We start from the raw sequence: 20,373 nt of genomic DNA, 5'->3' as shown, positions 1-20,373 counted from the left end.
CTTCGAAACACCCAACTGCCGCCATATGGCAACCCTGGCGGTGGATTCCTTATTTCTTTCTACCTTGAAGGAACACAGCGGCAAAGCAAATGCCGGTGAAACGCTTTGCATTAGATGCGGTAAGATCTACGAAGATAGAAATTTTTTTTTTTTTTTTAATAGAAATTCTTCATAATGAATCCTTAGTTTTAATACGATCAAAATCAATCATGATCTTGATTCGAACAATTTTATGACCATGAATATAATCGATAGATTTGATCGATAGAAATGAAATTTTTATTTTAGTATAGTATAAGTTATCTTATATATAAATATATATATATATATATATATATATACACATATATATATATATATATTAATTCACTTCTACATTACTATATGCAAAAATTCCGATTATATAATATATATATATATATATATATATATATATATATGTTTTTAAAAATAAATAAATTTTAAATTAATAAATATAATTATGATTAATAAATATAATTATGATGAATAAATATAATTATGATGATTGGATATTCGAATAATGAAAAAAAGAAGATTCGAATAAATCTATAGTTAAAAATTGTAAAAGGTAATGATTATAAATCTACCATTTACTTTTCTTTTATTCCTTTTAATAAATAATAAGGGTAATCTTTAAAGGATGATATATGGTGATTTTAGTTTGTTAGTTTTTTCAATTGATTGTTAGCCTTTAAAAGAAGAATTTCAAAGACGTCCGAGAGACGTCGATGCGTTGATTTACGAGAAGCACGCGCATCCATCGATATACAGTGAATACACGCAGAGTCTAAAAATAATACCCTCGTCGATCCCTCTTTCGTCCCTTACCAAATACTGCACCGGCTGGTCCGGTTTCGCCCTGTCCGCGGCGCTCCAAGAACTCGACCTTGAACAACCGAAGAGAAACACGTTCTTCCTCCGTGAATGGCCGTGATAGTCTACGAAGACATGAGGAGGTCTTTGTAGGACCCTTGTGCAGTACTCCATCAAGCCCTTCGTGTGATAGATCACTGGATGTAACGATTGATCCGGATTGCTCCATCGTCTGTTCAAGTCTTCGTTCGTTAGTCCATATCGATTGCTATGATCGAACAAAAAAAAAGAAAAAGGAGAAAATAAAAGAAACGAAGGCAATTGAAAAGAGAAAAAAAAACAAATTATCAATGATCATCGTTATCCAGAGATTTATATGTTTAAAAACGAAGTTCTATTTTAAATATAATAATTTCAATTTAAATTTAAAATTAGAAATTGAATCGAGTATTGAAATTATTTATTACATTTAATTTGAACGAAAATACTTTAAATAAGATAACTTTGGGATAATATATTTCTATATCTAATTTTAAAAAGTAATTTTATCTAATATAAATTATATCTGGTTATATCAGAGATGTAGATATAAAAGGATTGTTTGTTAATGTATATCTAAATACGTTTGATATCTTAAAAGATAGATCTGAAGAGATAATCTTTTGTTTCTAATCCGAAGAATATTATTTATATATATATATATATATATATATATATATATATATATATATATATATGTATATAAATTTAAATAATATTCTTTAAAGATTTAGATAGGAAGAAATTTTTCTGAGATTATTTATCTATTTAGATATGTTTGATCTCTCGATAATAAATTTATGCGAAAAAGTAACTTCATTCTTACACGAATGAAATTTATATACATCAATGATTTATATGGATAATTATATTTCAATAATACGCATCTGAATTTATTTAATCTCATCTAAAAAAAGAAAGAAAAAAAGAAAGAAAAAGTGTATCCAAAGGATATTTAATATGAATTAGATTTAGATAAATATTGTTGAAATTTGTCGATATATATTCGATCTATTTGAAATATATATTATTGAGAAAAACTAATTTTGCCAAACTAAATGATTTTCTAATTTAAAAGAAAAAAAAAGAGCAAAAAAAATAATAATTTTATAAAAAGAAAATAATATTTAATAAAAATTATATATATAATTGTATGCCTAATGGATTATAAATATCGACATTGGAAACCTATTTGTATGTCGATTTTTTCTTAACTTTTTTTTTATTTACTTCATTAATGAAATAGGTCAATGGTAGTTGGATGATTTAATAATCGATTGATTGAAGTATCACGCATAACACATTAATACATTGAGATGAAGAAACAAAAAGAAAGAGAGAGGGTTGTGGGAGCGAGACCTCGAAAGATCGTCGGCATTTAAGGATTCAGCCGCTGTTGGAAGGACGTTTCCGGCGGGCGGAAGTCGAAGCAGAGGAAGTGACACCTTCGCGTCGCGCATAGCTAATCATTTTCTAAGCACATCCTTACTACCAGCGATGGCAAGCTTCGTAGCTACGATTATAACGTCGTCATTGTCGTCTTGACATCGTTTCGGGATGTAAACCTTGTCCGGAGGTGATGTACGTCACCTAACTTGAATGTTAAGAGATCCTCTTTATCTTCGCTTTTACATATTTATTCTAAAACTTTTCTAAAACAATACCCATTTTGGTAATAGCAATTATCTAAACACTAAACATCCACGGAAATTGGGGGGAGAAAAAAAAATATAAAAGAGAACAACGTGAAAGAGACATTAATCATTTTTGCCAATTGTACGGATTAAAAGTGAAAAGTAATCACTATAAAGAAAAAAAAGTTTGATACACGTCAATTATTAATAAGTAACAACAATAAGAACAAAAATATTTATGTATGTTACGTAAAGTTATAAGAGCAAAAATTTTAATGCTGAATTTGAGATAAATCTATCCTTTTATATTTATTGTTTAAAATGAAAGATAATATGATAATAAAATTAAAATTAATCAAATCTTATGCTATAACATTATTATTCGAATTTAATTAATTAACTTTCACGTGCTTTTTTTTTATGAAGACAATATAATATAATATAATATAAATATGATTTTATAAAAATTTGTTTGATAAAAAAAATATCAAGTATGATTGCAATAATTGCAATAATAAAAATGTAGGTAGGTTAGACAATTGTATTAGCTTCCTTGATCCATTCATTCAATTTTGGATTCATCTATCGAATGTCACTACGATAAAGACATTAGCAATTCGATGATGGTTAATAACTTCCGCTTTCGAGGCTACACGTACTTGTACATGTATGTACATATCTATCTATGTGTATATATATATATATATATATATATATATATATATATATACATATATATAGTACAAATAAATACATACCACGAGGTAAAGTTCTTTTAGTCACGTTCGTAGGCAAAGATCAATTTCTCATCCAAGAGAGAAAGAGGGAGAGAAAGAGAGGTAGAGAGAGAGAGAGAGAGAAAGAGACAGAAAAAAAAAGAAAGAAAGAGAGAGAGAGAGAGAGAGAGAGAGAAAAAACAGAGAGAGATGCTGTAAGAAAACAATAAAAAGTAAATGATGCAGTTGATGGAGACAGTGTCGACTGAAAGTGCAACTATTTTTCTCTGTCTGTTTGTCTGTCTCTCTCTCTCCCTCTTTTCTTTCTTTCTGTCTCTATTCTTCTCTCTTCCTTCCTCCTCCCAAACCTCTCCTCTTACCCTCTCGAGGACGTTAACTGTCTGATTCGTAGAATAAGCAAAGGAATAAGAGTCATTCAAGATAATAGATTTCATCCCGTGTAGTAGATTCCCTGAGTCCCAAAAAAAAAAAAACAGAAAAAAAAGAAAAGAGAAAAGAAAAGAAAAAGAAAATGGTTGGTTTATCGGTATAGGTAGAGCCTGCTTGGTATTAAAACGAAGTAATCAGCGTACGTGGAAATCGCATGGAGACGTTTCGCCGTGTAACGCTATTATAGTAAGAATCAGCTAGATCTCAATGATGACGATCATTATGTGAGATCTTAAAACGTTAATTTTCTCGTTATGTGCGACCAAATGTGCATATGTATGTGTGTGCGCGCGCGTCCGCACGCGCATATATGTGAGAGTGTACGTTTATGTATGTGAATTAGATAGATAGCCTTTATTACATCCCATAAGCGTTAAATTTTATGAAGTATATAATGAAAATAATATTATTCTAATGATATATAATAATTTTTTTTTCCTTATTTTACTCGAATAATATTTAATTTTAATAATAGTTCGACCAATTCTAAACGTATGAGTAAAAAATTTCTAATATTACAAATTACATTTCTTCTTTCTCATACGTATGTATGTGTTGGATAAACACGTAATATGAATTAATAATGATAACGACGATATAATACTTTTTAGATTTACTTGAACGACATTTGATTGTTACAAATTATTATAAAATAATCGAAAAATGAAGAAGAAATTTCTAATGAAATCTATTTATATATATGTACATTTTTTTTTTGTTTTTTTTTTTTTTTTTTTTTTTTATTAAGAAAAGAACGATGTGAAAATATAATTTAAAAGTTGTTCTTATAACTTACATGTAAACATTAGATGACAGTGTATCTACAATGTTAAACAAGCATTGATAAAATCGATGAAGTGAACGTTAGAAAATGATTTCCGATTAGCGTTGAAGCAATAGGATATATTCATTGGATATTTCCTTTATAAGAAATACTTTTCGAATAATTTGACGACTATCAAATTCGATATATACGTGAATTTATCGAGCACCCGGTGTAATGGACAGCATCAGTCTGTTCGTGCGAGCAACACCGATGTCAATGACTTGAACCGAGGAGCCTTGACCGCGAACTTCTCTCTCACCTCTTGAGAAATCCTCGAGAAATTACGTCTGACCGAGCTCACGTCTCAGACTTGTCCCGTAAGATACTTACTGAAGTTCCGTCATTCTTTCCATTCGAATCCTATTAATGACTTGACTAAATTAGCTATTTCTCTTCTCTTCGGTACACCATATTTTTTTTCCAAATATATTAATTTGAAAGAAGAAGAGGAAGGAAAAATAATAATAATAAAAAAAGGAAACATTCTAAAACATTCTAAAACGTTCTAAACTCATGAACCTAGTGAATGACAAAAGTGACGAACAATCGATTCAAATTTTACTTAGAGGTAAACATTTTTTTTTTTGGATCATTTACTGGATTTAATACAAATATATACTGAATTTATCTAAATGTAATATTTTATAAAAAAAGGAATCGTAAATTTTCATCTCGAAATAGTACTTAGCCCTTAACTATCATAATGCAGAATGTCCTTGGAAGTTCAAAAAGTAAAAAAGAAAAAAAAAAAGAAAGAAAGCAAGAAAAAAGATGAAAAGGGGAGGGAAAAAAAAATAAAAAAGAACAGACACATTCGATCGTAAAATTCAACGAAACGATTTTGCGTTACACGAAAGTTCACTTTCGTAGCTCGCTAATTGCATTTATTTTCTAACTTAAAAGATTAGATTTCTCTTAACGCGATATAATTTCTTATACTTTTTATTCCCGCAGAAGAAAAGACGGTATAATGGACACTTTAAACGATTAACGAGAGCAAGGTATAAAAGCTTTTGGTAATGTATCGATCGGAAGAACGAAATGAAGTTCAGTTAAAGGATCGTGCACCAGTTGGTTGCTCGCACGAAGTAAAGGCCCTCACGTTAGAATATATTCGTGACCGGTCTGGATTTGCATTCCTCCTCCAATCCAAGGTCTCCTGGCCCTTTTTTACGAGCTCGTCGGGTACGGAAAAGGGCCGAAAGAATCCCTTGGCTTCTTCTACCAGTTTCAACGACCGCTTCTTCGAAGAATTCTTCAAGCCATTCTTCGATAGAATGTACGTAACTACTCGACAAGTTTCTTTTTTCTTCTGCTTCTTCTTCTTCTTCTTCTTCTTCTTCTTCCTCTTCTTCTTCTTCTTCTTCTTCTTCTTCTTCTTCTTCTTCTTCTTCTTCTTTTTCTTCTTTTCTTTATTCTTTTTTTTTCTTTCCTTTTTCTTTTTTTTTTTTTCTTAGGTGGGGATCAATACGTTCAAAAATCGTCTAACTATATTTGAACACATTCCATAAGTAAAATTATTAAAATATCTTATCCTTATCTGTATTACTTCCTTGCAACGGAAGGAATGCTATTTTCATATTGAGCTATTTCTAGACCGACGTGAATCTCCTTAATAATGTCGTGTAAATGTCGACGAACGACAAGTCCTTGCTAATTTATTCCACGTTACTCACGTACCAATCGTCTATCTCTATACTTTGTTACTCGATGATATCACGTCTTTCTAAGATACAACTTAACATTCTAAGGAAAAACGTTCCTCTCATTTACGATTTATGATAGGTTACAATCGTCGATAGTGATAGGATTTTATAGTAAAAACGAATGTCTAGATAAATAAAATAGACTAATTTATTATAGTACTAAAAAATCAACGGACATCTAAACGTCGAATGATAAATATATTGATATTATAACTTGTGCCATAAAGAAAAACTATTTATTTTCATCATATATCGATAGATAAATCAAATAAGATTAACAATGTTAAATAATTATTGTAAAAGTGAATAGATTCGATAAAACGTAAAATATCGAATATATCAGATATCATCGTTATCATCAGATATATTAGAAAAAAAAAAAAAAAAAAAAAACAATATCAAATAATAATCGTATCAAATTAAACGATTAAACTTTGAATAAAAAGGGCATGTTAACGTTTCAATTTTCTATTAAGAAAATTGTTTATGTTAATTGCTTATATCATAAAGAAAAAAAGAAAGAAGATGGAAAAGAAAATAAAAAGACAAAATTAAGAATGTTATTCTTAACAAAGGACATTTGGTATGATGAGAAACTATATCTTTTAGATATAGGTTCCTTAAAATAGAATACCCGTTGGCATAAATCTTGAGTCTAACGAGTTTACCAAGAAGGCAAATCTAGACACGAGAAAATTAGGTTTCGAAGGTCTTGATCTTTCGGAGGATGACCTATACCGTTCTAATCGTGTATCTTTCTTCTCTTCTAGTCCTATCAGATTCTTCTTAGCGAAACAACATCTCGAAATAAAGAGAAAATAGAGAGAGAGAGAGAGAGAGAGAGAAAGGAGAAAAAGAAAAGGAAATATAGATAGAACAAGTTTGAAGAAAAACAAGCGAATGAATTTATTCTCATGCGTGTTAAATATTAAATTACGTATTCAAGGTCAAGACAGAGATAAACGAAGGTAGACCCAGATGATTCTCTTGAACTTAAGGCACAGATAATGCCCTTAAAGAGATTGAACCCTATGATTTCGATCATTACTTATTACTATGGACGATCGTTATTTCACATCGTATTCGATATTTTTTTTTTTCTATTGAAGCAGACCAATCTTCAGGAGTGTCTATAAATTCATGGGGATAAGCTTGGATCTTAATGGTGATCGAGAAGAGATTCGCTTTTCTTTGAAGGTAACTTCAAAGGGATAAGTTTTATCATGGTACTCGAGGTCGGATACACGAGAAAAGGGAGAAAGAGAAAGAGAAAGAGAGAGAGAGAGAGGGAGAGAGAGAGAGTGAGTGAGAGTGAGAGAGAGAGAGAGAGAGAGAGAGAGAGAGAGAGAGTTCACGGTTTCAGGTTCTAGGTCATACTCATGTACTCGTTGCACGTAACAGAAGAAGAAGATGAGAAGAGAGGCGACTCTAAGTTGACCATGGCTGTTATTATCATCCATTCCTGCCTTCTATCGGTGATTATGCATCGTCTGTTTCGTACCCGGCAGCAGTCAAGATACAAAGAGAATAACGATCTAATTTATTATACTGAGACATTACATTGTATAGCTATAGTAGAAATAACGTAGCACGTATATATATTTATATATATAGTTAGTATATAGAAATAGAAAAATATAGAATAATTTCTTAATCCAATGTAAAAGGAGATTGAAATACAAACAAAGTAAAGTAAATCTATTATAAATATATTCTATAATAATAAATGGATATTTGTGTGTGTATAGAAAATAAAAGGGAATAAAACAATTAGATATGTCACAATATTTCTAATCCTATTTCTAAATCTATTTAGATTACCAATTCGAAAAGAAAAAAAAATGAAACCTAAGACCATACCTAAATATTCCTAATCCAATAAAAAAAAGACAAAAAAAAGAATCAAAATTGTATAAAATCTGAACAAACACATTTGCAGTTGTATTGTCGAATAAACCGAATAAATTTAATTGAACGTGATAAATAAAACGAAAGATTAACCAAAAAAAAAAAAATAAAAAAAAAAAAATAAAAAAAAGAAAGAAAAATAAAAAATAATGAGATATCCAATGACTGTTAATGTAATTAGTAATATAATAACTGGAAATATTTGTAAGTATTATTACTCTGGCAATGTAGTAAAGTTTTCTTATTTAAAAAAGAAAGAGAGAAAGAATGATGTGTGACGATGATTTAGCGGACAGCAAGAGATTATGTTCCACCCTTATCCTCATCTTCCTTCTTTTTTCTCCTTCTACTTCTTCTCCTTTTTACATTTCCGACTCCTCTTTCTCCGAAGGAAAGACGCGGATCTTTCGTGGCGGCGTCGTATAATCGCATTAAATCTCACGGGAAACAAACTGTCTAAATATATATCCATGGGACAGAACGAACACAGCAAGGTGTGAGTACATAAGCAACGAGATCTGTTCTAAAGAAATATATACATTAAGTTCTCAACTTGATTTCATATTAATCGAACTAATCGATATAATATATTCATTATAAAAAAAAAATAAGGAGAAAACAATAATAATAATAATAATAATAATAATAATAATAATAATAATAATAATAATAATAATAATAATAATAATAATAATAATAAAATATTCTTCTGAATAAGAAAGAAAAGAAAAATCAAATCTTACGTGAGACCTTGTTTTCCGAACCAAATGTAATATCTTTTGATTTTGGACCAGTTGTCACGGTCAAAATCAAATCGATTCGAAGCACAGATGAAGATCATTGCGTTTAACAAAGTCCATTTTGAGATAAGGAATAACAAAAAAAAGATGCTGAACTATTCAAAGTGAATTATAAGAATAGACCAAAAGTGAAAAGATAAAGAAAGAAAATAAGAAAATATAGAAATACGAAAAGAAGAATATATGATGGGTCTTTCTTGATTAACTTTCGCATACTCGTAACTGAATAACTTAGGACAAAAAAGAAGAAAGAAAAGGGGAGGCTCGTGAAGAAGAAGAAGAAAAAAAGGATAGAACTAAAAAAAAAGAAACACAGAACAAAAATAATTAACTTTCGTGGGTAACGCCTAGCAACAAACTTGGTCCCTCGAATTTGATAGAAAAAAAAAAAAAAAAAATTCCGAACGAATCTCAACCAACGTTAAAAATATATAATTATCTCATTGACACTAATTACTATACGATATATCGTTGTAAAATATATGAAAGTACGATATGAGGATCACTGTCCTAGTATTGTAGTATCAAAATGGAAGAGTCGACGAAGAGCCTCCAGGGGCCTATGAGTCCCACCGATCGTCTCTCGAAGCGAGGTTGTTCGCGCGCTAAAACCAAGATCTCTGTATGCAAGAGAGAGAAGGAAGATGAGGAGGAGGAGGAGAAGGAGGAGGAGGAGGAGGAGGAGGTGGTGGTGGTGGTGGTGGTGGATGATGGGAGACGAAGGAAGAAAGAAAGAAAGAAAGAAAGAAAGGATATATAGAAGAGAGAGAGGGAGAGAGAGAGAGAAAAAGAGAAAGAAAGCAAAAGAGAAAGAGTGAGAGAGAGAGAGAGAGAAGAGGGCCTTACATAGCGATCGCTGGCAGGGCCTGAAATAGACCTCGGCGAGAATCCTCCTGTAGCATCCTCTCCTCATCCTCCTTCTTCTTCTCCTCCTCGTCTTCCTCCTCCTCCTCCTCCTCCTCCTCCTCCTCCTCCACCTCCTCCTCCTCCATCTCTTCTTCTTCTACTCCTTCTTAGCCGTCGCATCGGCTGGTTGCCTCGAAAGCCCTTCGTTGCTTTTATTTTGGCAAAAAACAGGCGAAAACCCTCCGAGGCTCGTTTGTGAGAAGTTGCTTGTGAGAAAGAGACCGAGATAAAGAGAGAAAGAGAGAAAGAGAGTATGAGAAAGAGAGTATGAGAAAGAGAGAGAGAGAGAGAACGAAGTAAAAGAAGAAGAGACTCGTGCTTGTTTATCCAGGATCCAGCTCCCGGCTAAAGCATCAGCTCGACCACGAACACAGTTCGACCCCCATTGGCCACTTTGCCGGAGCTCTCTCTAAGTGCATTCGAGTGCATTCGAGTACACTCGTTGAATTCCCATGGGAAATACGCCGGTGGGTAGGCGTGACCTGTTAAACTGACCTACGCCAAGGTAAAGATAAAACCATGATTTAACCATGGACCCTTGTGTGTCTTCGCTCTTTTGAAGAGGGACATCACTGACTTCCGCCATTTTGTTGACCTTCTATAAATTTCTCTTTCAACACACCACATTTCTTTGATATATTTATGTAAATTTATATATATATATATATATATATATATATATATATATATATATATATATATATATATATTGAAAGGAGACATTTGTCAAATTGTTGTTTTTCTTCCTTTTTTCAATTTATTGATTTATTAATTTCTTTCTCTGAATTACGTAATTTCTAATTAACTGAATATATTTACTTTAGAATTATTATATATTCTTTTATTTGATGGAATAAATTTGCCCTCTCTCTCTCTCTCTAAAATTAACTGTTTTTAAATCTTTGAAAGAGAGAAAGAGAGAAAGAGAGAAAGAGAAAGAGAGAGAGAGAGAGAGAGAGAGAGAGAGAGAGAGAGAGAATAATAAATCAAGATCAGTAAAGTAAAAAAAAAGAACAAAATAAAATAGACGATGAGATAGGCTGAAAGTCAAGAAAAATACTTGCTACCGGTGATTCAGCAGGGTCGTGAGAACTTAGAGGCGACAAGGAGCCGCCACGTACACGACTGTCCGAATGGCATCGCGATAAAAGACGATGCCTACGTTAACTCGTTTGCTTTTCCAAGTCTCATACGTTTAAACAGGAAAGTGTTGTTGAATGTTTCGAGGCTAATGAACTCTTGTCCATGATCGAATGAATTAGCGTTATGTTAATTTCTTAACTAACGGAACGGTATTTGAATAATCAATATTCTTACATAACTTTTGTAAAAATGATTAGGCAAATTGATTGGAAGTTTTATTGATTCCTTATTTAAAAAAGATTAGTTTGCGCTATTAGAATCATAAAAAAAAGAAAAGGAAAAAAAAAGGAAACAAATTTAACGCGTTACCTCATCGATGATCAAATTCAAATAAATAATAGATATTTATTACGACGTACATTTGTTTTAAATTAGAATTAAAAAAATTTGTTTTGTTTCTTATTTTTCTTAATTTTTTTTTTCTTCTTTTTTTATGTACAACAACGTTCGATCATTTTTAATAACGAACGTCATTGGATAAAATCGTACGATCGTTCGATAAAAATTAGTAATAGTCAAGAATCAATCCTAAGAGATCTAAGCCGTGAGTCTTCTCGTTACAGGATCAGTTCTTTATTGTAATAAGTTTTCATGTTCTTCATGTAGAAGTGTAGGAACGAAAGAAGAAGTTTCCTAGTGCGGTAGGTCTCGAATGTCACGCGAGAATCTTTTTTTAGGGATGCCCGCACACAGCTCGTAACAGAAATAACTCGCTGTGTATGATCATTGATCCGACGATGGGCTATGAGCAAAAGAGACGATAGTTAAGATAAGAATAAGAAGAAAAAGAACAGAAGAAGAAGAAGAAGATGTAGAAGAAGATACGTAGCTTTTCTAGGGTACGAGGTACCGGTTCTATATTGTAACCAAAGTATACACGATAGTTGGTGCTGAAGAGAAAACTGGACTGGACGATATGTACCATCAGCAACAGCAACAGCAGCAGGTGATCTCGAGCGAGAAGACGCGGTCAGAAATGAAGCCTACCTTGAGACTGAAATCTTTTTGCGGCCTACCGTGTCGATAGGCTCACCGATAGACCAGCGAAGAACTGGCATTCCATCAGGAATGAAAATTTATTTCATAAGAATTATCCTTTCGATCTTATTTGATATTTAGAAATTTCCTATTAATACGTGATATTAAACGTTTGATTATATAAAGATTTTTGATCAATGAGATCATATCTAATCGATCTTGGAGATTTTGTTTCTTTCTTTTTTTTTCTCTCTCTATTTATTTTTCTTTTTTCATTCCTATTTCCCCCCTCCTTCTCCTTTTATCTTTGAAATACACTTTAATCGGCTATATTAAAAATTTATGATTAAAAAAAAGAAAAAAAGGAAAGAAAAAGAAATAAATAGAAACGAAAACCTTATACGAATTCCAATTTATCGGAATGATCGATGTTAAAAAGAAAAGGAGATGGGAGGGGGAGAAAAACATTCCAAAATAAATTCAAGATGATCGAAGCGAATCGAAACGATTTTACGCTACTACTACATTTGATCCAAGGCAACTCTTTTTCTTAAAGTCAACGAACCTACTCTATGTACCATGAACCTTATACACATAGACGTAACACATATACACTGTGGTAACTTCTTCTTCTTCTTCTTCTTCTTCTTTCTTTCTTTCTTTTTCTTTTTTTTTCTTTCTCTTTTTCTTTTTTACTAACTCGTCCTATAGAATTTTTTAACAATCCATTTTAGTTTCTCACTTGGTAGACCATACATTGGGATCGTCATCGACGCAAGGTAAGAATCGATCCTTCGACGTCATCTTCATCTTCTCTTCGTCTGAGTTGTCCCTCTCCACTCGGCAAAATTTCTCTTTCTCTATCTCTCTCTCTATCTCTCTCTCTCTATAAAGCTCTATACTCTCCCCACCCGTTTTCCAAACGATAGTTCGAGCGTCCCTTGGTGCCTTCGTCCGTCCTCCTCTAGGCTACTGCCAGTGAATCATCTTCAACGACCCCCTCCTCTTGGATCCGGCCAGAAGACTCTTAAGGGGGCCCCCGACGCAGCGCGAGGCCAGTCCGAGAACGCGACCCTAACATTAACATCCGGTGTATTCCGACAGTCGGAAACGGAAACGACTGCTTGATCGTACGATTAGTCGCACGGCAACATGAAGATCGCTACGCTGCTTCTAGTTATCGTGGCCTTCGCTTCAGGTTAGTAAATACTATTTTTTTTTCTTTTTCTTTTTTTCTTTTTCGCTTTTCTTTTCTATTCCTTTTGTTTTTTTTTCTTTTTCTTTCTTTTTTTTTTTTTCTTTTCGATACCACTATCTTCTCAGTCGATATCGAACGATCTAAGTCTCGTAGATGTACGTACCGATCGGAAAAATGCAAAATATATTTTTCTTCTTTTTTTTCCGTTTCTTTTTTTTTCTTTTTTTTTCCAATATCCTAATTTCTATATCTCCTGATAAGCCCGACTATTCGCATTTTTGTTCTTATCTATCTGTTTGGGTACATCTTTATATTTTTGAGAAATGAATTTTTGTTTGAAAAGAGGAAGAAAAAAAGGAGGAAAGAAGGGAAGGGAAAAGAAAATAGATCGTTATTAATACGAACGAACATTTTTCTCTCGTCGCTGTCGTCGTGAGATTGCTTTTTTCTTTTTTCTTTGTTTCTTTTTTTTTCTTTTTTTTTTCTTTTTTTTCTTTTTTTGTTCGTTCTTCGCTATGTATTCGTTTGCTGTGGCACTCGTTGTCGGGGTCTTTTACTTTCAGCGAAGGTACATACTACCTCTCTCTCGTCACGGTTAAGTCGGATTAAAAATTCTCACAGCGTCGTACAACGAGCGTGACTTACTCGATGAATGAAGGGTATAGTTTAGTGAGACACAAGCCAACTCGCTCGCGAGTCTTCGCTTTTCACTGCCGGCAGACGTCTCAAGGTCTTCCGGTCGTTTACCATCACCTGCGTCGCCAGTTTTTCCACGATGCATCGACAATTTTTATTTCTACGCATGCCCTACGAACGACTACCAAGTTAATCTTGAGTCATGTGATTATTATTAGAAACTATATATATATATATATATATATATATATATATATATATATATATATATATATATAATATATTTAGAATTCTACAAAGAATATTTTTGAGTTCTTGAAGATTTAACATATGTAAGACTTCATCTTCTCCTTCATAAATATTCAAATATTTTTGAAATGAAAGAAGTTAGACGATCGATCGTATTTAGATAGATTAGAAATTAAAGAGAAGTGTGATAGAGAGGGATAGATAGAGATAGATAGAGATAGAAAGAGAGAAGAGAGAGAGAGAGAGAAAGATAAAGTTACGTGTTCTCATCTAGAAGCTGTTTAGAACCCTATATACAACTAATAATTCATAAGTACAGTTAACCAAATAATCGTGTAAGTTCAATGAACTCTAACGAATACGTCTGTATGAATATCATTCTATTCACAAAAGATCACACTCTTTCTCTCTTTCTTTCTTTCTCTCTCACTCTGTCTCTCTCTCTCTCTCTCTCTCTCTCTCTCTCTCTCTCTCTCTCTCTCTCTTTCTCTTTTTCTCCTCGTGTAGTTTCAGTTAAATCCCTTGGTGCTGATAAAGAGTGCCCGTGTTTAAGATAATTAAAGTTCTTTGTTGTAATAACCATGTAGACAAAGGAATATATTACGAATAGATTTAACGTTATTTTAAATCGTGAAAAGATATTCCATTTTTAAATCGATATAAGATAAAAGAAGATTATCGGAACTTGATCCTTCTCTGTTTTATTTTTTAAAAAGCTTCATATATTTATTTCAACATTTTGTTGTTTGAGTTTTGAAATGAAGAAAATATTATTAAATTTTCAACATTCGTTTCATTATCTCAATCCATTGGAAAATAATTACAAAGTGTTTTTTGTTAAATAAACTATAACATTCTAGAAAGAGACTATCGAGTGTTCGAACGATTAATTAAAAGTTGAAAGTTCAAAGAACCGATCGGCCAATAAAAGTAAAGAATAATCGACACGTTGTGTGTACAAGTTGCATTCGAATGAATGTTCATTCTTGAATGTAACGGTTTGCTATGAAGAGAATCGTTTATCGACACGCTAAAATGGGACACCGGGTAGATTAGAATTCAACAGATGGTGTTTCTCCATCTGAAGATGCCATTTGCGGTTCTGTCGGAAGTCCACGAAGGAAACGTGCTTCGATGAGATAATACGAAGGATTCAAAAGTTTCCATAAGACGATCCTTTACCGGTTTTTGACGATTTCATAATCGAGGATAATTTTATTTTCACAAAATTACGATCTTTCATAATATTTGCTACAACGAATTATCATATCCTTTAATTATTTATTATTTTATTATGACAAAATCATTTATTTATTCGATATTACTATTATTGTTATTATTATTATTATTATTATTATTATTATTATTATTATTATTATTATTATTATTATTATGTTTTTATACTTGATGTATATCATCTTGAATAATTTGTTGTTTAGTTATACCGATCAATATAAATGTAATTATTTTAATAATTACATTATTATTATTACTATTATTATTAAGTCATTATTGTTATTATTATTATTATTATTATTATTATTATTATTATTATTAATTGGAGAGTTATTGTATATGATGATAAAATTGGACACATTTTGTGTGACAGTCGCAACCTTAATATATTATTCCAGACGATTAAAGTTATCATGTCACAAAATGTGTCATTCATAAGTGTCAATTACACGCTTGATTTAATTCAATGATGATTAGACATACATTGCCTTTGTGAAGAACTATGCATAAAAGTATTCCACAATTAATTCGTTAAATGTTATATTGAATTTCTTTTAAAATTTGGTAAAAATTTACAGGTCAGAGGATCACGACAATTCAGCTCGATGGCGTTCAATATTTTGTATCAAGAATGAATCCGTATAGTCCAGAACTGAACTACTTCCTAGCGTATCAATATTGTCGTTCTCTGGGTCTTCAACTGGCGTCCTTTGAAACGAAGGAAAAATCAGACACTATGACACAATATCTTAAAAATGCCGGTTACACAAAATATGATTTTTGGACGTCTGGTAATAAACTCGGCACGGATATGTTCCTATGGATGAGTACAGGACTACCCTTCAACACGACATTCGATTATATGCTAAAGAGACCTGGAAACAGACCTGCTGATGTTCCACCTGGCACCGAACCTCAGAGAGTTGCGCGTGAAAGGTAAAGAAGAAAAGAAAAAAAACAAAAAACAAAAAAAAAGATAAAAAACAAAAAGAGAAAAAAGAAGAAGAAAGGAAAGAAAAAAGATAAATTATTAAGTAATCCTTTGTCTTCGTTGAAATAATTAGAAATTGTGCTAAAGCAAAATAAAATATACGACGAAGTCTTTTTACTCGAAAAATTTGCAAAATTTTATTGATTTTATCACTTTTTTATTTTTTTTTATTTTTTAATGACCAATAAGAAAGCTTCGAGAGAATCCTGCATTTTATTATTATATATCAAACGAAGGGAGGATTATCTCGAAACTATCAATCAGTTACAAAAAAGAAAAAAAAAAGAAAGAGTAAGAAATAAAGAAAAGCAAAAAAAGAAAATACAGGAAATATCTATCTTAAATAAATTCGATTGAAAATTACAAATAAGATATCAAAAGTATTCTTATCAGTAATTTATTCTATTTTCAAGTGGCGACAGTGGCAGTGCAGACGGTTGCGTCGCGATGATAGCACCAACGTTAGCATGGGAGGCTCAGGATTGTACCCTCGTTAAGGACTTTATCTGCGAGCAAACAAGATGCTACTACTATAACTACGGCAGCATTCCAGTCTCCGCGACTCAGGGGTAAGAGGTGAGATAATACTTGTCACAAAAAAATACACGAAATTGCCGAGAGAGAGAGAGAGAGAGAGAGAGAGAGAGAGAGAGGAAGAGAAAGAAAAAGAAAAAGAGAAAAAAAGATAAGGAAGAAAAAAATCTAAAGACGTGGGTCTTTAAGGTGAATCCTGTTGGCTATACGGATATAAACTGTATAAAGAGAACCGATAAAATATGCAGATTAAACCCCCATGAACGCATAAGATCTTTTATATTTTCATATAGGATCGAATTGCAACGTTTTTATCGGTTATCACGGTTATTTTTTTTTTCTTTTCCTTACAAATTATAAAACGTTCTAAAAGCTTATTCTTATTATTATTACAGTAGTTAGCTGATAATCAAAAGGTTGCTGGTAATTTGGGATCCTCCGGGATAAAAGAATAAAGTATCCAGCTGATATAATTTTCAATAATTTCATGCGAACGTACACGCTTCTTTTTTTTTTTTTGTTTTTTGTTTTTCTACTAAGATCTCTCAGAAATATTGACCTTGGTTCTAAAGCTTGTTTCTGCAAAAAAAAAAAATAAAAAAAAATAAAAAAAAAGAGAAAGAAAAAGAAAAATCTCAAAGTCCGATACTTAGTAAGTGCTTTTCGTAATAACGCAAATATATTCTCTCGCTTCTCGCTTCAAATACTCGACAAAGGCATACAAATGACACGATAAACACATATACGTATATACGTATATACACATCCACACACACACACACACACACACACACACACACACACATGATAACGAAGAAGTTTCGATCCATTGATGAGTTTAATCCGACAAATGAAAATTGGAAACTTATTTAAATGGATCGAGACTTTCGCTCTTTGCGTTTAGGAGCTTCTATTTAATACATTGAGGCTAACTAACATAACTAATACGATGATAATAAATAATAATAATCATTTGAGAGTAAACGTTGCTCGTAGATGAGAATAAAATATTTTTTTCAAACAATGATCCAAAGGTCCCTTCGTCTTTGGCAACGTTTTCTTTCGACGATTATAAATAAATAAATTTGAAAGGAATGATAAAGATAAAAATGTGATATAAATTGATGGCGAGCTGAATTTGATTTTTTCCAGAAATCGAAGACCCTACATAACGACCACCTCGGCGCCGGCCAGCGACGACCAGATCGACGAGCACGTGGAGGAGGAAAATAAGGATGAGAAAAAACATGATGAAGTTATCGAAGATAAGACAACGTCATCGTCGAACGAGGAAAATGAAGAATCAGCGAATGAAGACGTACCCGAAGACCCGGTCGTTAGCAGGCTGATAACAACAGCCGCTTCCGTGTCTGGCAAGTTAGATGATAAAGATGATCAACATGAAGAATCAACGACATCGAGCTTAGGGAACATCGAACGTCGTAGACAAACTGATGCATTTGTCCTTGAGAATACTAGACCAGACGATATTCCGGACATCACGAGTCTCTTCACAGCTGGCAACGATGATGGTCAAGTAATACGTCATCAAGCTAGAAAAGAGAATTCTGCGAGTGTATTCGACGGTCTTGAGACTCGTGAAGTCCTTCGTACGGCATCTAGACCATCAACCTCGGATATGAAGATGGAACACAGGGATTCTCTCGATTATGACGTTCTCTCGGATGCACCGGCTGATATACATACCGATGTCCAAGCTGAAACTGAACCGCCAAATAATGGTCTCGAGGATGCACATACCATTGGTCCTTATGACACTGTTCAAGACTACGTTAACGATCAACAGGACATCGGTGAATCAGCAATGATGAAGGATCAGGATGATGATAGTAGTACGATCCTGCCAGAGGCGGAACCGGCCTATAGGTACAACATCAAAGTGCGCACCAACGGCAAAGTATTAGACCCTCCGTCCAAGTAACGCTTTACTCTTTAGGCATCGACGCCTTCGTTAAACGCGTTCATTCGTCTACTAAGAAGAATAAGAATAAGAAGAAGAAGAAGATAAAGAAGATAAAGAAGAAGATCGACGATGAAGATAAAGGATACACGAAATGTCTCACGAAAAGGAGATTGCTAGCGATCATTAAAACAAGTTCTTCTAGTCCAAGAACACTTTGACACTATCAACATATCTTATCTCTATCTTATTTCTGATTAAACATGAATCCATTATTATAGATTTAACGAAAATCGCAAGCAATTTTTTCCAACGTCGTAGGAACCTAACTTCTTCGCGTTTTCTTCGAACGTTATCTGTAATTCTATTTTTTAACACACGTTCATCGTCGCGTTTATCGAAAAAGAATAATAATAATAATAATTATAATAATAATAATAATAATAATAATATTAATATTAATATTAATGATAATGATAGTAGTAATAATAATAATAATAATAATAATAATAATAATAATAATAATAATAATAATAATAGTAATAATAAGAAAAAAGAAAAGGAAAACACAGAGAAAAAAGAAAATGAGACACTCGTGAATCACCATAATCATCATCGCGTGGGTACATCGATAGTACGAGACATCATGCTCATATTTCGTATTGGTTAACGTTCTAAGATAAATATTACAGGCGTGAGAATGGACGTACTATAACTGGATGTCCTTGGTTGGAGGAAAATAGAAATGTCTTTGGCATGGACATACTCGATTTTATATCGTTTTTTTTTTCTTCTTCTTTTTTACTTTTCTTCTTTTTCACGTATCACTCTTTGTTCGAATGAAAAACGAAACAAAACAAAACAAAATCTTAGTAAAATTCTTTAAGAATATTTTATCAAGCCATTATTACAATGATCATCAATTAATCTCTGTTAAACTTCAATATAAATTTATATATTGTTCATGCGATAGAATATTTTAATAATGAAATCATTATCTTTTCTTCTTCATTATTATTAGTAAATTTTTCCTCCAACCGACGATGCCAGAACGTATCGATGTCAGTACGTACTCTCATCGTAGCGTTAATTTTAATGCATGATATTCGTGACGGCAACGGGCATCATCATATAACATCATTTCAATCACATAATATACATGCGTACGAATGATCTTAAATAAAAAGGAGATCAATACTCGCTCGTTATCATTTATTCACCGGTGTGGGCAACTGGTAGAGTCCGCTGACGTCACGTTTTATTCATCAAGATTAATCATCCCTTAGAATTAAATTTAAACGTTCGCTTTACGTCCACAAAACGAGGAGTTCAATGGAACCCCAAATGAACAAAGAAAACCTTTTAATTTTCTTTGATTGATAACAGGGATAACAGGGATTAACTCTTCCGTTATCTGGACGTACGACGATCTAGCTCCCTTAAACGATCTAACTCTCTCCCTCCCTCCCTCCCTCTCTTCCACCTATACTTCTTCATTCATTATTTTTTGAAAATCTTTTTGACTAAGCTGCTAAACGATAAGTCACGCACTCACAATAATTTTATACAATACTATCGTACAACAGCGTGATAAACGCTCAACTTCTGTAATAAATATCGATGGTATTATAATTCTATTATTATTATTATTCATGTCTTATTACTTAC

The 20,373-nt window shown here is 32.4% G+C and overlaps 2 protein-coding genes across 15 annotated transcripts in view; one reads left to right on the top strand and one right to left on the bottom strand.

Annotated features, from left to right (window-relative positions):
- LOC124428189 (cytosolic carboxypeptidase 1-like) overlaps positions 1-20,373 on the bottom strand; it is a 35,566-nt gene that overhangs the window by 1,838 nt on the left and 13,355 nt on the right. For 9 of the 13 annotated variants that reach the window (XM_046971975.1, XM_046971977.1, XM_046971982.1 and 6 more), the window contains 2 exons: positions 850-1,102; positions 2-126 (listed from right to left, as the gene is read on the bottom strand). In XM_046971975.1, coding sequence (XP_046827931.1) covers positions 2-126; positions 850-1,102 — 378 coding nt within the window. The other 4 variants (XM_046971983.1, XM_046971986.1, XM_046971985.1 and 1 more) reach the window with 4 other exon arrangements.
- On the top strand, positions 13,003-20,354 carry LOC124428190 (C-type lectin 37Da). 2 transcript variants are annotated; one of them, XM_046971988.1, is made up of 4 exons: positions 13,003-13,138; positions 15,838-16,195; positions 16,664-16,819; positions 17,937-20,354. In XM_046971988.1, the coding sequence occupies exons 1-4, from the start codon at positions 13,093-13,095 to the stop codon at positions 18,724-18,726; spliced, it is 1,350 nt and encodes a 449-aa protein (XP_046827944.1). In that variant the 5' UTR covers positions 13,003-13,092; the 3' UTR covers positions 18,727-20,354. The 2 variants fall into 2 exon arrangements, with proteins under 2 accessions (XP_046827944.1, XP_046827945.1); XM_046971989.1 differs by having other exon boundaries at positions 16,664-16,826; positions 17,937-18,072.

Source organism: Vespa crabro, chromosome 11 (genome assembly GCF_910589235.1).
Source record: "Vespa crabro chromosome 11, iyVesCrab1.2, whole genome shotgun sequence".
Classification (NCBI taxonomy): Eukaryota; Metazoa; Arthropoda; class Insecta; order Hymenoptera; family Vespidae; genus Vespa; species Vespa crabro.
Note: the sequence above shows the minus strand (reverse complement) of the source record. Positions and strands in the feature narration are given on the sequence as shown.